The sequence below is a fragment of the Oreochromis aureus genome, linkage group 16 (assembly GCF_013358895.1).
Source record: "Oreochromis aureus strain Israel breed Guangdong linkage group 16, ZZ_aureus, whole genome shotgun sequence".
NCBI classification, from domain to species: Eukaryota; Metazoa; Chordata; class Actinopteri; order Cichliformes; family Cichlidae; genus Oreochromis; species Oreochromis aureus.
In genome coordinates this window covers 27,190,924-27,204,295 of record NC_052957.1, presented here as the reverse complement: position 1 = coordinate 27,204,295, position 13,372 = coordinate 27,190,924, and the positions used below count along the sequence as shown (strand labels likewise).

The window sequence follows — 13,372 nt, the reverse complement described above, 5'->3', positions numbered from 1 at the left end:
AATTAGGTATCTCAAAATTTCAATTTACTAACTAGGGGTTAAGTAAAAACTGTAAGACACCTAACCTAACAAGGAATTGTGAGCTAATAACCACAAATATTATGACTGGAATTTTTTTGTAAATGGTGAAAACAAGCTTCCATAGATCCCACTTGAAAACCTGTTCCTGTGAAATGTTTGGGTCTGTTTGCCCACTGCTCTGTGTCACATCCTGCCCAACGATGACTGGTTTGCAGGGTCCCTCATGTGGAGGATGATGTGGACAGCAGGATACATATTACATCAGAGTCAGCTCACCTTGGTAATAGAATAGAATAAACCTTTATTATCCCACAAATAAGAAATTTGGTGGTTACACAGATCTTATAGCAAGAGGGATATAAAATATAGATGCAAGACACAAAGTGGTCCTGTACACATAAGCAACGTATATAAATGTACAGTGAACAAACAAGCTGATGAGTAAGATAACCAAAAAAATGTTAAACTGTATTATAAAGTCTGACAGCTGCTGGTAAGAATGACCTGCGGTAGCGCTCCTTCCTGCACCGTGGGTGTAAAAGTTGAACGAGCTTCTCAGTGCTTGTACAGTCTCATGCAGGGGTGGGAGGGGCTGTCCATGATGGATGTTAGCTTAGACAACATCCTCTCCTCCTCAACCTGCTCAATGGACTTCATTAACCCAGCAAATGTCCAAGTGTTCAGTGATAATTTTCGTAACACATGTAACGATGGCCCTGTAATATCAGTTCCTCACAGACATTGCAGGGCCCTTAACTGACTTTTCGGGTGTGACTACACATATAAGAAGGATTGTCTCACTACCACCTTTAAAAACCTTAACTTATAGCAACAAAGCATCATGACTGCATTGCAGTAAGTCAAACATTCAGGTCACCTCGGAGGTTTTCCTCAAACCACTTTCTTTTAGGATAGCTAGGTTTGCCGTTTAAATGTGTAGATATAAAGGTTTGTAAATTAACACAACACTCGACTACTGAACAACATGCTGAGAATATTTATTGCATATATATATATATGTATATTCAGTGGACACTGATTGCAGCAGTAATATCTGGTGCAGTACAACACAACAGCTCTATTACATGTTTCCCACTTTACAAAGAAAACATTGTTTATATTTGGTTAATTCATTCCAGTAAATCCCCAAACTGCAAACTACAGCCTCAATAATTAACATAAAATTATTCATTCGCTGATTAGCAGCCATTACAAGTGGATTTTACAGGCAAACCTAATAAAGATGGAGTACTTTGCTGATGCATCAGTTTGGTTACTGTGTGTTACAGTCAGGCACCAGTTACAACGGTGATGTTCGAATCTGTGGAGATATACAACCAAGAGAATTTAAAAAATGTAACATTTAATTTACTTTTCAACAGTTTTCCCTTTAGTTTAGTTTATTTTTCAGTTTTCATTAAAAAAAGATCATCATTCAGCTGGCACAATTCCCTTAATGAAAATGTTGCACCTGCTGTGATTACTGATATTAAATAGACGTTTAATAAATGTTTAAATGATGCTAACTTTTTTCCTGTCTTATTATCAATTTGAACGAAGGCTTGCAGTCCAATTCAGGTTGGTCCTTTTGAAGCGTGCCGACTGCAGTGATGAAATAAGCTAAATAAATAAAAAGCCTAAATAATAATCATAACTCTTATACAGTCACATTTCTGTCACTTTAACTAATTCTAATTAAATTGCCTACAATTTAATCTGTCATTCATGCAAGTTTGTAACAATTCATAAATATCTTCTACAGATAATGCTTTAGATATAGACTCCTTTAATATTTTGTAGTTAAAAGTTTGTTGTGCTGAGACCTGGGATTAGTCTGACTGGGAGTTTATTTACCTTGAACATCTGTCGTCATGGTAATAAAGTTATCCCATGTGAAATCATATAAAACTAGTCAAGATGAATAAAAGAAGTTAATAGAAATGCTTTGGTGGATTAAATATTAATCATTTTTTCACTGACTGGACGTTATTCAAAAAGTGTTTAATACATCTTTCTTTCATTGTCTCTGTTCACTCTTTGAGGACTGTTACTCAAAGCACGGTTTAAGCTTAGTGAGGTAACTTCACTAAGCTCAAATCCAGGTTTTTCACTGTTTCGAAGGTGGTTCACTTCTTACTGGAGTACATCGCCATGGTAACTTGCACTGCAGTCCTAAGCTGCTCTGAAGTAGGTAATGGTTGGTATAAGAGAAATCACCACCTACTGACCAGTCAGTTTGACTTCTTTCTTTTTTATATTTTAGAGAAAAGATTACCTGATTAACTGATTGTGAGAAAATACACTAGTCCTCAAGGTTAGTAAGCAAAGTAAGGTGAGATATAATGTTTTTACCTGCTGGTTGCAGACTGAAATATGCTTCAGGAAAGCCCCTGTCACTGTACGCACGGCAGGTGTAGTTTATGTTGAAGTCCTCCTCCTTCAGCTCAGAAAATATCAGCCAGGTCTCTAACCACGCACCTTTACTGGAGCCATCTTGGGGCAGCAAACTGTTGAGGACAATCAGATGAGATGGTCCTAAAATTCCCAAAAGTCTTTACTCAAAAGTAAACACCAAATCTGAATATTGTTAAACTGTCACAGCACATAAAACAAATTGATGGAGAGTTAAGGTACTGACCGCTGTTCTAACATGTGGACACGGTGAGAGGTGTTTGTCTCAATGAATCCATCTTTGTCCAACCAATAAATATCAACAAAAGGATTCCCGACACCCGGCACAAACACCAGGCACCTTTTAGTGAAGTTGTACCCTGAACACATGCACAAACAGTAACTCAGTATATACATCAAACTGTATTTCTTTAAGCTCTATCAACCAAAAAATGTATTTATTGAAACATTTTTATATTCATTGCTATGTTCATCCTAAAATATGGAATCTCCCTGCACTATGGAAAAAATTAAAGCAGAAGTCTTTGACTTTCAACACATGTTGGCCTAAATGAAGCCTGAGATGCATAAATATTAAATCAACAGAACACCACATTTCTCAGAAGATGTTACATTAGAGGACTTACCGCTCTGTGCTTTGATTACTTCATTTGAGGGTTCATGCACTTGTGGAACCAAAGAGTAACTCTCTGAAATACAGACCATCAAATACTGTGTACAGTAGTCTACAGATCAGGTTGAATAATCACAAAGATATGTTAGAAATGTTATTACATTTCCCACTATGTAGTTTACAGTAAGCAAACCTTAGCCAGCCTATTGCCATTGTTACTGTTTCTTTTTGTGTGTGTGTGTTGTTCTGCTGTTTATAGACTATTTTTATCAAGCAGCCAAACAACGTAAAAAATAAATCACTGTTAATATGTTTTGTAATGTCGTCATATTGTTCAGTATATGTTGGCCAGTATCAAAAGAACCAGAGGCAACCTCGAGGGTAAGCAGTGTGGTGGATGTAAGCTAGGTCTCGTTTCTTTTCTTCCAGTTGGATTTATTATTGAAGTCACATGATCACTGAACACCTGGACCTCTATAGATAGACTCGCTTCCAGGTTTCTGGATGGTGGTAAAAGTCACCCTGGTCCTTGTAGCCCATGACAGACACAAATATTCTACCAGTCCTTTTCCTGATGCCTATCATTACTACTATTACTTGTATGTGAGTACGTATACACCATAGGCAGTATAGAAGACAGACATAGCATGTGGATGTGAAGTGCAGCGAGTGCAGAGGTACCCTAAACCTGCATTATTTTTGATTGCCACCAGGGGGTGATGCATGTGATTGCAGAAAGACTGAGGGGAAACAACCCTCTGACCATAAGGTACGTCCACATGTACACGGGTATTTTTGAAAATGAAGATTTTCAGTTTTTAAAAAAAAATTCTCCATCCGCATGTAAACGCCAAAAATCAAGTCAAACGCTGTCAAGAACATACCACATCCTAACCGGGTAGAAATGTTGGCCAATCAGAAGCCCAGAAGCCTGGGAGGGAAAGAGTAAACAGGGTTTTGTGCCTGCACAAAACCTTAAGTAAAACCTTAATTAATGTTATCTTGTTGTACAGTCAGTGCAATCCTCTATGTTGTTGCATGCTGGGGCAGCAGGTTGAGGGTCACAGATGCCAACAGACTAATAAACTGATCCACAAGGCCAGTAATGTTGTGGGGATGGAGCTGGACTCCGTCAGGGTGGTGTCTGAGAGGCAGATGTTGTCCAGGATCCCACCCACTCCATGACGTGCTGGTCAGTCACAGGAGCAGATCAGTGAGAGACTGAGATTACCAAACAGCACCACTGAACGACACAGGAAATCATTCCTGCCTGTGGCCATACAACTCCATCTAACACACTGTAAACACTGCAATAGTTACACCCTTTTTACACACACTCTTTTCTACTCTGTAATATTCTTGTCAATTTTCTTGATATTTATTAATAATCACCTCTGTTAATCCTTGATATTTATAAGTGAGTGATCTGTATATATTAGTGGTATTTCTTAAATGTGTAAAATTTGTAACATAATGTATTGTTTGGAGTTTAGTCTGTTACTGTTACTATTTTTACAATTTCTTCTTGGACCAACTGTAACCCACATAATTTCCTTAAGGATTATAAAGTATTCTGATTCTGATTGTTTCAGGATGACCTGCCATTATCCAATCACACATCTGCTTACCTGTTTCTTTTGCTCGTTTCTCCTCTTCTTTTCTCTTTTTTCTAAACTGAGCACCTGATGGCTTTGAACTTTTCTTGTCCATCTTCCATTGGTTTTAATGTTGCACACCAATATGAACACCCATCCCTCAACCAGAGGATCACCACAACGTAACCTAATAGACCTACACCTTAGTTCACAGATTCACTTTGTCTATGGTTTATTTCTGGGATTTCGTACAACCCAGGATTCAAATCATGAATACACAATGGGCTTGGATTTACAACATTATGAATGAAATGTGCTCTATTTGGAAGCAGCTGCCCCCCCTCCCCTTTCGACAGGTTGTGTGTGAGACTGCCATGACGTTGGGGCAGCATGAGTACGAGCAACTTTTTTTTTTTTGCCGATGCCCGTGATGCCGTCCCCACAACGATGCCCCCCTTGGCAACTGCCCATGTCGCCCTTATCAAAAACCGCTACTGCATATGGACAAAGAAACTGCTGCAGTCATTTTCTGTTTCTACAATCTCACCTTTGACCTCTGCGTTAATAGTCTCTGACACAGACCCTTCGATGCCACCCAGAGTGAATGTCAGAGTACAGGTATAGGTGCCTTTGTGTTGAAGCTCCACACTGGTAATTTTCAGTCTGGTGCCCCAATACTCATAGCCGCCTGTCCCGTCCTCTATGGAGTCACAACCCTAGAGGGAAAAACATATAAGCAAGCTTTATTTCTTTTTCACAATCACAAAACAAAAGACAAGTCTGTTCAATATTATGATAGCAGTGCAGTTGGTGAGTTTATAGCCACTGGGATCCCATTTGAGTGCCACTTGATAGCAGGATGATATTGATCTTTTAAGTAAGCACTTTTAAAATGTGAAACTTTAAAACAGTTGCAGTTGCACAAAATATGAAAATTATGAAAATATACCGACAGAAAACAAGTGGATGCTGGGACCTGCTGTCAGTCAAACTGTAGTTTTAAAATCTGGCGTCAGAGTTTCAATACATTCCTGGTGTAGCGGCGAATTTCTGTCCCAAGCTTTGAAAAAATAATTCTTCGACTTCTTAATGTGAGCTGTCCAAAGCTATCATATCACGATGTCACGGTCAGAAAACATTTACTGCTATAGCGCATATTTCCAATGCTTTGCTGGCTCATTCTATCCCGCTACCACAGATGCGCTGTAAATTAAACACGCAGCATCTATTTCCCTCAGAACATCTTATATAAATCAAACATGTAGCACAATAACCCAAACAGTACAAAAATATTCTTATATGGATTGGCTCTAACATCATAGAAGTTGATGGAAGTTGGAATAGTGGTAGTAAATAGTTGAGGTTGCAGCTACTGTGCACTCTCTCCATTAAAACCATTAGGTTTCATGCCAGCACTCAACAAGAATTCTGGAGAACTCACTCTGTACCACTTGATGGAGGAAGAGATGTTGTAGCTGTTCAGCTTATTCATTTCGTTCCTCAGAGGGCAGCTCAGGTTGTCAGTGACTCCTTTTGTAAGTGGCTGATAAGCTTTCCTCGGCATTCCACATTCTCCTGGAAGTCTTTCCTCCACCACCAGTCGGCTGGCCTCTCTATAGCAGTGGGAAGGAGTCCTGTTGGGTAATTAAGTATAAGTTTAATTTTAAGAAGTCTATGTGTTCACTGGTAAATCATGAAGGCATCTAAGCTGGAAAGGATAGTAATGGGCATGTATACTTTAAGTGCAGAGTCTAAATATAAATTCAGTGTAGTGGAAAAGCCATCTAGCTTTAATACTATCAATATGTTTGTTGTTTACAAATTGTCTCTATTTCACCATCTATTTTTATGTTAGGCTTCTAAAATAGAATATAGTATAATAGAATCTGTCAGGTCATATTGCAATTGGGTTACATATTTTTGCATGTAGCTCTTGTTTTTTTATCAGTACTTTTTAACTAGATTCTTGCAAAAGTTCTTATAATGAAAAGCAATCACATAGGTTGTGTGATTTACTGTTTTCTATTATTTTCTAAATTTTTTTTATTTCTACTAGTGCTTCCTACCTCAGTATGGTCACATAATCCCCACTGTCATTCATGGTTACTTTTAGAAACCACAGGGTCTCCTCGTGCACCAGGATGTGACCAGCCTGACTGCTGATTTCTTGGCCCGACACTGAGTTGTACCACGTGATGTTGTACGGGACAGTTTTGAAGTCAAAGACCTCTGAGGAGACCAGTGTGCTTCTCAGCATAGCCACATCTCCAGGAACAGAGAAAACCCTCTCAAACTGGAGTTTGTAGTCAGTACAGTTCTCTGCAACATACATGGAAGTGTGGAATAGAGAAAAAAAGTTATTTAACCTTTTAATGCTGAGAAATCAAACATTTCAAAGTCAAAGATAATGTTCATCCATCTATACATCCATCCGCCCATATATTTTCTACCACTAATGTGGGTCTGGGTCACGGGGGCAGCAGTCTAAACAAACCACTGTCTCCAACAGTGTCCACATCATTGCTGACACTGCATCAATCCTTCAGCTGATCTCCCGTTCCGCTGTCTCCTCATGAACAAGATCCTGAGATATTTAAACTCTTCCAGCTGGGGTTCAACCTTGTGTCTGAACCAGAGTCAGCAGTCCACGCTTTTCTCACTGGAAACAATGGCCTCAACGTTTAAGGTGCTAATTTTTATTGTAGATGCTTGACTCGGTCACACATTTCCCCAGCTAGAGGTCACCAAGAGATGAAGCCAACAGAATCACATTACACACACATGACATGGTGCAGAAAGGTGGGAGCTTGACTTTGTGAGTTTGTAAGGAATTCCTTGATCAAGGCACAAAAGTGGGACAAAGGTCAGTTTTAATTTGCCTCATGCCAGTCTCATTATTAGGCAGTGAGAGTAACAGCTTTGAAATTATTCAGACTGTCCACAGCAGGCTTTGTAAGAACTTGGATAATAGTGGCTCACTGAGTGGTTGGCTTTTGCTAAATTAAAGATAAATGTAAAGACAGACGTTCGTTGATTGGAGCACACCTTCAGGACCTCCCAGGTATTCCATCAGGGTTAGCAGCCTTCCACTGTTTCCTGACATGAGCACCTGGATTGCTTTATATCCCTGCACAGAGAAGGCCATAGTGTGTGCATCAGGTGTGGGTGTTGTTGCTGTGCTCAGGACAGGTGTGTTCTTGTCAAACTGGGCAAAGAGTCGATTGTACTCCTTTTCTCCAGTGAGGCATCTGTGTTGGAACACATGGTAGCTTTGAGGTGCCATACTCACCTTGCATTGTGGTCTGTGAAGCTGTCCTCCATTGTCTTGGTGTAAACACATTTAGCATCTCTGATGCCTACCTTCAGTTCAGCTGTGGCGGTGCTGTACAGGGCCGTGTCACCTGACTTGAAGCAAGCATCACAAGCTCTGAGGAGTGTGTGGACATGACATCATCCAGCGTTTCTCATCAGGAAAGACCCAGATTGTGTGTATCTTTCTATGTTCTGATATGCAAATCAATGCCATGTAGCTAGTGCAAAGCATTCTTGTAGTTGGGCAAGAGTTCAGGCCATGTCTTATTAGTCTTGAATATGGGCCTTGTTTTCAGCCTGAGGGGGTGTAGGCTGGGACAAGGAGCATGGAAAGGTGGCCGGATTTCAGTGAAATCACCATGATCACCTTAAATATACATAGTAATAAATTTGTTTTCTCTCCCTGGAAAATCCACAAAGTTACTCCATTTAAGGCCAGTCGTCCTGTGTAGTGTGAGGAGGTACCATGACCACAACTTTACATGAATGCACAGAGATGAGAAAAAAAAGGGATTTTTGAAGGTTAAAGTGGTTCGTGGGATGTCATTATTTTCTAATTACTTTGCAAGTATGTCTGTGCTATCACTGGAAACAACGCCAAGCTGCAGGACACTAAAAAAATAACTCCACAGTAATATGCATTAATGTTCCTGTCAGATTTAATTATTATTTAACTGAAAGTGCTCGAACGTCATTCCATGTCATCCACTTTGACTCCTCAGTAATTTGGTCCAATATTGACTTTTCTGCAAAAGTCTATTGACTTGCACTTGTTGTGGCCTTTCACCTAGGATCAGTTTGGCCTGGGAGACCCTACCAGGAGCAGATTGCCCCTAACAACATAGCTCCTAGGATCACTAGGTCATACAAACCCCTCCACCGTGATAAGGTAGTTGTGTGGCAGGCAGGGGTTGGACCCAAACGCAGGACTCGCAGACAAAATACTTAAAGCGTCAGCTTTATTGGCTGTACAAAGAAAAATGATAAGAAACAAACAAAAGCTAAACTAAAACTAAGAATCTGGCAACTAAGAGCTTCCAACATGGCATGACTAGAGAACTTGGAACACATACAAGAACACACAGCTAATGTGGAGGACAAGACAGTGAACAGAGGGAGACTGAGGATTTAAAAACACACAAATACACTAGACAGAGGACAAAGGACCATCAAAATAAAACAGGTTGCATGACACATATGTAGGCGAGGACAAGACACGCAAGCTTAACACTGAGACCAGGAGGGAAACAGACATGGGGACATGATTTGCAAGACAGAGAGGCCACATGGAACACGGAGACATAATAAAACGGGAAACATGGAACACAAGGAAGGCAGGGTGACGGGAAAAACACACTAAAAACTGTAAATATAACATAAGTCAAAACTATGAATGACACTAAATCTAATTCGAAAATACATGACACATGTAGGGGTCAAAAATTGCTTATGTAAGCATTTGTCATAAAAAGTATTATATAAAGATAATTTATAATAAGAATTCTTATTTATACAACTTTTTATGGCTAATACTCACTAATGGTAGTAAAAGGCAAACTGATAACTACTGATTTCCATTAACATTTAAAGAAAGAAAGAAAGATCTGGGCTCTCTGCTTAGCATTTTTTATTCTTCTTTTATGGATTAGAAAAAACATCATTCATCAAAATACTTTAGTGTACAGTTAACATTTCCTTTTAGTGGTTGTACTTTCCCAACATTTGACCAGCAGCTCCATAAGGTAGCTCAGATACAACTACTCTTAGGATTTCATGATTGACTCTTAGTATTTTTCCAAAATGATTCATCACCAGTAATACAATTGAATTGAATTCATGGATCACGACATGTAATATGATATATACCTCTTGTTTATAATGCTAAGGGACTATTTCCCTTGAGGTTGGAGCTCTGCTTGCATAAACATGTAAAAATCATGCTGTGTGTGTGTGTGTGCGTGTGTGTCTGTGTGTGTGTATTGTGTGTGTGTGTGTGTGTGCGTGTGTGTCTGTGTGTGTGTATTGTGTAAAACAGTGTTACTCAACTCACCCGCTTCAGATCCTCTACATTTTCCACACAGCCTGAAGAAAAACACAAAGCTTGCCAGGACTAGACTTAAGTCCATGGCTGAAAAACACACAAATACACAACATTTACAACTCAGCGTTCATGCTAGAAAATATATAAACAGCAAAAAATGGCAACAACTGGAAAATTTTAAGCAGTGAAAGCAACAACTTACCAGAGCCTTTAAAATCCAGCAATGATCAGCAGAAATGAACAACCGAACTTTACTCTGCCTCAGATTTTTCCTCTGCTTGCTTCTCCCTTTCTCGTTCTCTCACAATCTAGCTTCCTTCCTCCTCATTATTCATGAATAACTTGCGCTCTTGCATTTGAGGAGTTGTTTATATAAACCTCAAATGCTACATAATGCTCTTTAAGTGGAAACAGAACTTCACAATTTAGGAAGAAGGAAACTGTCTTGTAAAGAAAAGCAGACTGAAACTATCAATGCAAAGTCTCCTCAACTGCAGTGCAGCTCAGAGAGAAAGTTTCAAGTGTAAACTGGAAAATACAAAGTCTACTACCCAAAGATTTTAAGCACTTTTCCACTGCAGGAACAATTTTTTTTTCAGAGACTGGAAAGCATTGGAGAGAGTCACTGCCTGACTCTCTGCCAGCATCGGAAAATAAATCTGCTTTACTTAAATTACTTTAACCCCCATCCTGACAACTGGGGTTAGCACAGACCCCTGAAGTATATTTTTCATAGGTGCTTTTTTTCCCCCATCATCATATTTTTGATGACTTTGTCAGTCAGTTTGTTCCTAATGATGTCACATTATTGCTTTCCATTTCTACTCTGATTGGTGCTTTAAAAAATCCAAATGTTTTGGGGTTCAAGGGGAGTTTGGTTAACAGTGAAAGGCAGCGATCCCCTTTTGTCAAGGAATGCATTCTTAACTTTTAAGAAATGTAGGAATTTCTTAAAACAGCCAAGGAGCAGAGAGTGTCTGCTTCTTGTAGATGTTGTTGTCTTTGCCTTATCAAGGTGTGGCCTCCAGCTTGCACCGGAGTGCAACATAGCTGGTTTGGAGTGTGAAGCAGTTAAGATGAGTTTTTTGTTGTTGTTTGGATGAATACAACTGTTCATTATTGTATGTTTACATCGTCAGTACACTTTGATTCAGCAGCAGGTATGATATATGTTTTAAGTACAGACATTATATGAGTGTCCTTAGTGTTTTTCAGTGTAACTGTGAAAAGAAACTGTACAGATCTCTGCTGGTTTTGGTGTACAGTGTTCTGTAGTGCATACCACAGGGGTTGGAACAACTTCTGACTGGGGTGTGATGGGTCTGCAGTGATGTTGCCTGACATACAGATTGGTGTAAATGTTACAAACAAAATGTTTGTTGTGGGGAGGTTACACCAGAGCTGTCGGTTTAATTGAGCTACAGTCCTACCATTATCTATGGCTGTATGCGCTACACGCAATTATTTGAGAATGTTTTTTTTGTGTTTAATACATCTTGATAATTGTGTTTTTTAAAAGCTATATTTTGTGTAAAAAAAAAAAGAAGAAATGTGTCATTTTTCTTAGTTTTAGTTAAAAGTAGCTTCATCTGTCTGGGTATCATGTGATGACATCTCTTCCTGTTTTGAGAAAATCAGGGTTGCCATGTTGACCATGTGCTTTCATTGTGTTAAAGCATCATGGTATGCCATAAGGTAGTTCCTCTTACAATGTATACATTGTAAATCAAACATGAATAAGTATTTTGTTTAGAGGTTAATTCATGACATTGAACAAGCTAAGGGTAGTGTACAAGCTAGTAGCTACAGTTAATTTGAGAGTTAAAAAATGCAGATGTTGATTGTTTTGTGCTGTTTATTTGTATTATTCACTTTTCACCAAGATGTCGGTATAGAATGTATTAAGATACAGTAAATAGCCAATCTTACTGTGATTCTGCGTCATCATTGGACCTGGTTTTACTAGGTGTTTAGTTCGTGTTCCAACACATGGCACAAAAACACAAGGTGAAAAAAGTTGCACTTAATGCTTCATAGTTGGAAAGAAGGCAACAAGCAACAAATTAGCTGCACCCAGTGTTGGAAACACTGTCGCAACAGCATCGTCAGCAAGTGTGCCCCATGCTTAGCTTCTTGACTAGCATAAGATGCTAGCATAAGCATAAGTGTGTTCAGCTAGGACACGCAGGGGCGTGATATCCCATACTTAAGTGTTGTACCTCGTTGCTCTTGTTTGGGGAACAGAAGTTAAAGATATAACTGTTTGGTGTCACTGACAGTTTCCAGTATTTTTATTCTAATGCTGGGGATTTGATTCTTTGATTCGTCCTAAAACTTTCCAAAATGTACTTGATGCAGGCAAAATCCAGCCTTACTGCATGATAGCAAATGAAGCTAATACACAGCAGTGTATTATAGTTATAATGATGTTGTACTGATATAAGTAAAAAACTCACTTTACCTGTCTTAGGTTTGCTTAAACAATTTCTTTTAGAATAGCTAGTTCTGTCATTTAAATGTGTAAATATGAAAGTTTGCAACATTTATTGCGCTTTTTAAAATGGACACATACACAGTATAAACACTCAGTAGCCATTTCACAGAGTACATCAGGGAGCATTTTGCTACTGGAATTTATTTAACAAATATGACTTGTTGACTCCAAATGTGAACCCCATTTTTATACAACACTTCACAATTTTTTGTGACGATGTTCCAAGTATTGGACAATGAAGATGACTGGACAGAATCAGAGTTTCAGCATTTAAGAAAGAAGTTTAGTCTGGAAAAAAGTCAAGTCAAAATGAAGGTGTTTTTGATCGTCCTGAAATCTGGGACCTGATGCTTGACACTGAGTGCAAAAGGAAATTGAAGCCAACTTAATCACGGCACGTGGGAAGCATTCGTGCAGGCAGCCACGGAGCAGAGGATCCTTTTGATCTTGTGGATAAGATGTTGAAAGCATATCGACTAATGAGCGTCACAATGTCACTGAAGATACACTTTTTACAGTCTCATCTTGACTTTTTTCCACGAAATTTGAGCGACATGAGTAATTGTGACATTGTAATGGAAAACTGATATCAGGTAAAATTTAAACCGAGCATGACAGCTGACTACTGCTGGTTCTTACAGAGAGAGACGGATGTCCAGTATAAGCACAAAAGCAAGTGCCTCAAACATTTTTGAGAACGCTGACCTTATTTGAGCTAAATTGACAGAAATCTGCTGGAACACAGCGTGTATCATCTTCAGGTTTGTTTTCAAAATAAGCACATTAATACAGTTTTGGTGGGAAATAGTTAAACTTCCACTCATTGTCTTGACATATCATTATCCAAATGTGTCAAAACATCAGTGATGTCAGTGTTTCATTCA

General features: G+C 39.0%; 1 protein-coding gene across 1 annotated transcript; it reads right to left on the bottom strand.

Annotated features, from left to right (window-relative positions):
• Positions 1–1,002: 1,002 nt before the first annotated feature.
• Positions 1,003–10,490, bottom strand: LOC116314762 (interleukin-1 receptor type 2-like). Its single transcript, XM_031732891.2, has 9 exons — positions 10,197–10,490; positions 10,004–10,081; positions 6,708–6,960; positions 6,083–6,275; positions 5,189–5,357; positions 3,060–3,122; positions 2,660–2,792; positions 2,374–2,528; positions 1,003–1,342 (listed from the first exon to the last, which is right to left on the bottom strand). The coding sequence occupies exons 2-9, from the start codon at positions 10,077–10,079 to the stop codon at positions 1,311–1,313; spliced, it is 1,074 nt and encodes a 357-aa protein (XP_031588751.2). The 5' UTR covers positions 10,080–10,081; positions 10,197–10,490; the 3' UTR covers positions 1,003–1,310.
• Positions 10,491–13,372: the final 2,882 nt, after the last annotated feature.

Bases quoted from the DNA above. Each gene is read 5' to 3' on its own strand.
- LOC116314762 (XM_031732891.2), bottom strand. From the start codon at position 10,079: ATGGACTTAAGTCTAGTCCTGGCAAGCTTTGTGTTTTTCTTCAGGCTG. The intron at 3,123-5,188 runs GTGAGATTGTAG...TCTGTATTTCAG, and splicing joins TATTAACGCAGAGGTCAAAG to AGAGTTACTCTTTGGTTCCA. The intron at 2,529-2,659 runs GTCAGTACCTTA...TGTCCTCAACAG, and splicing joins GTCCACATGTTAGAACAGCG to TTTGCTGCCCCAAGATGGCT.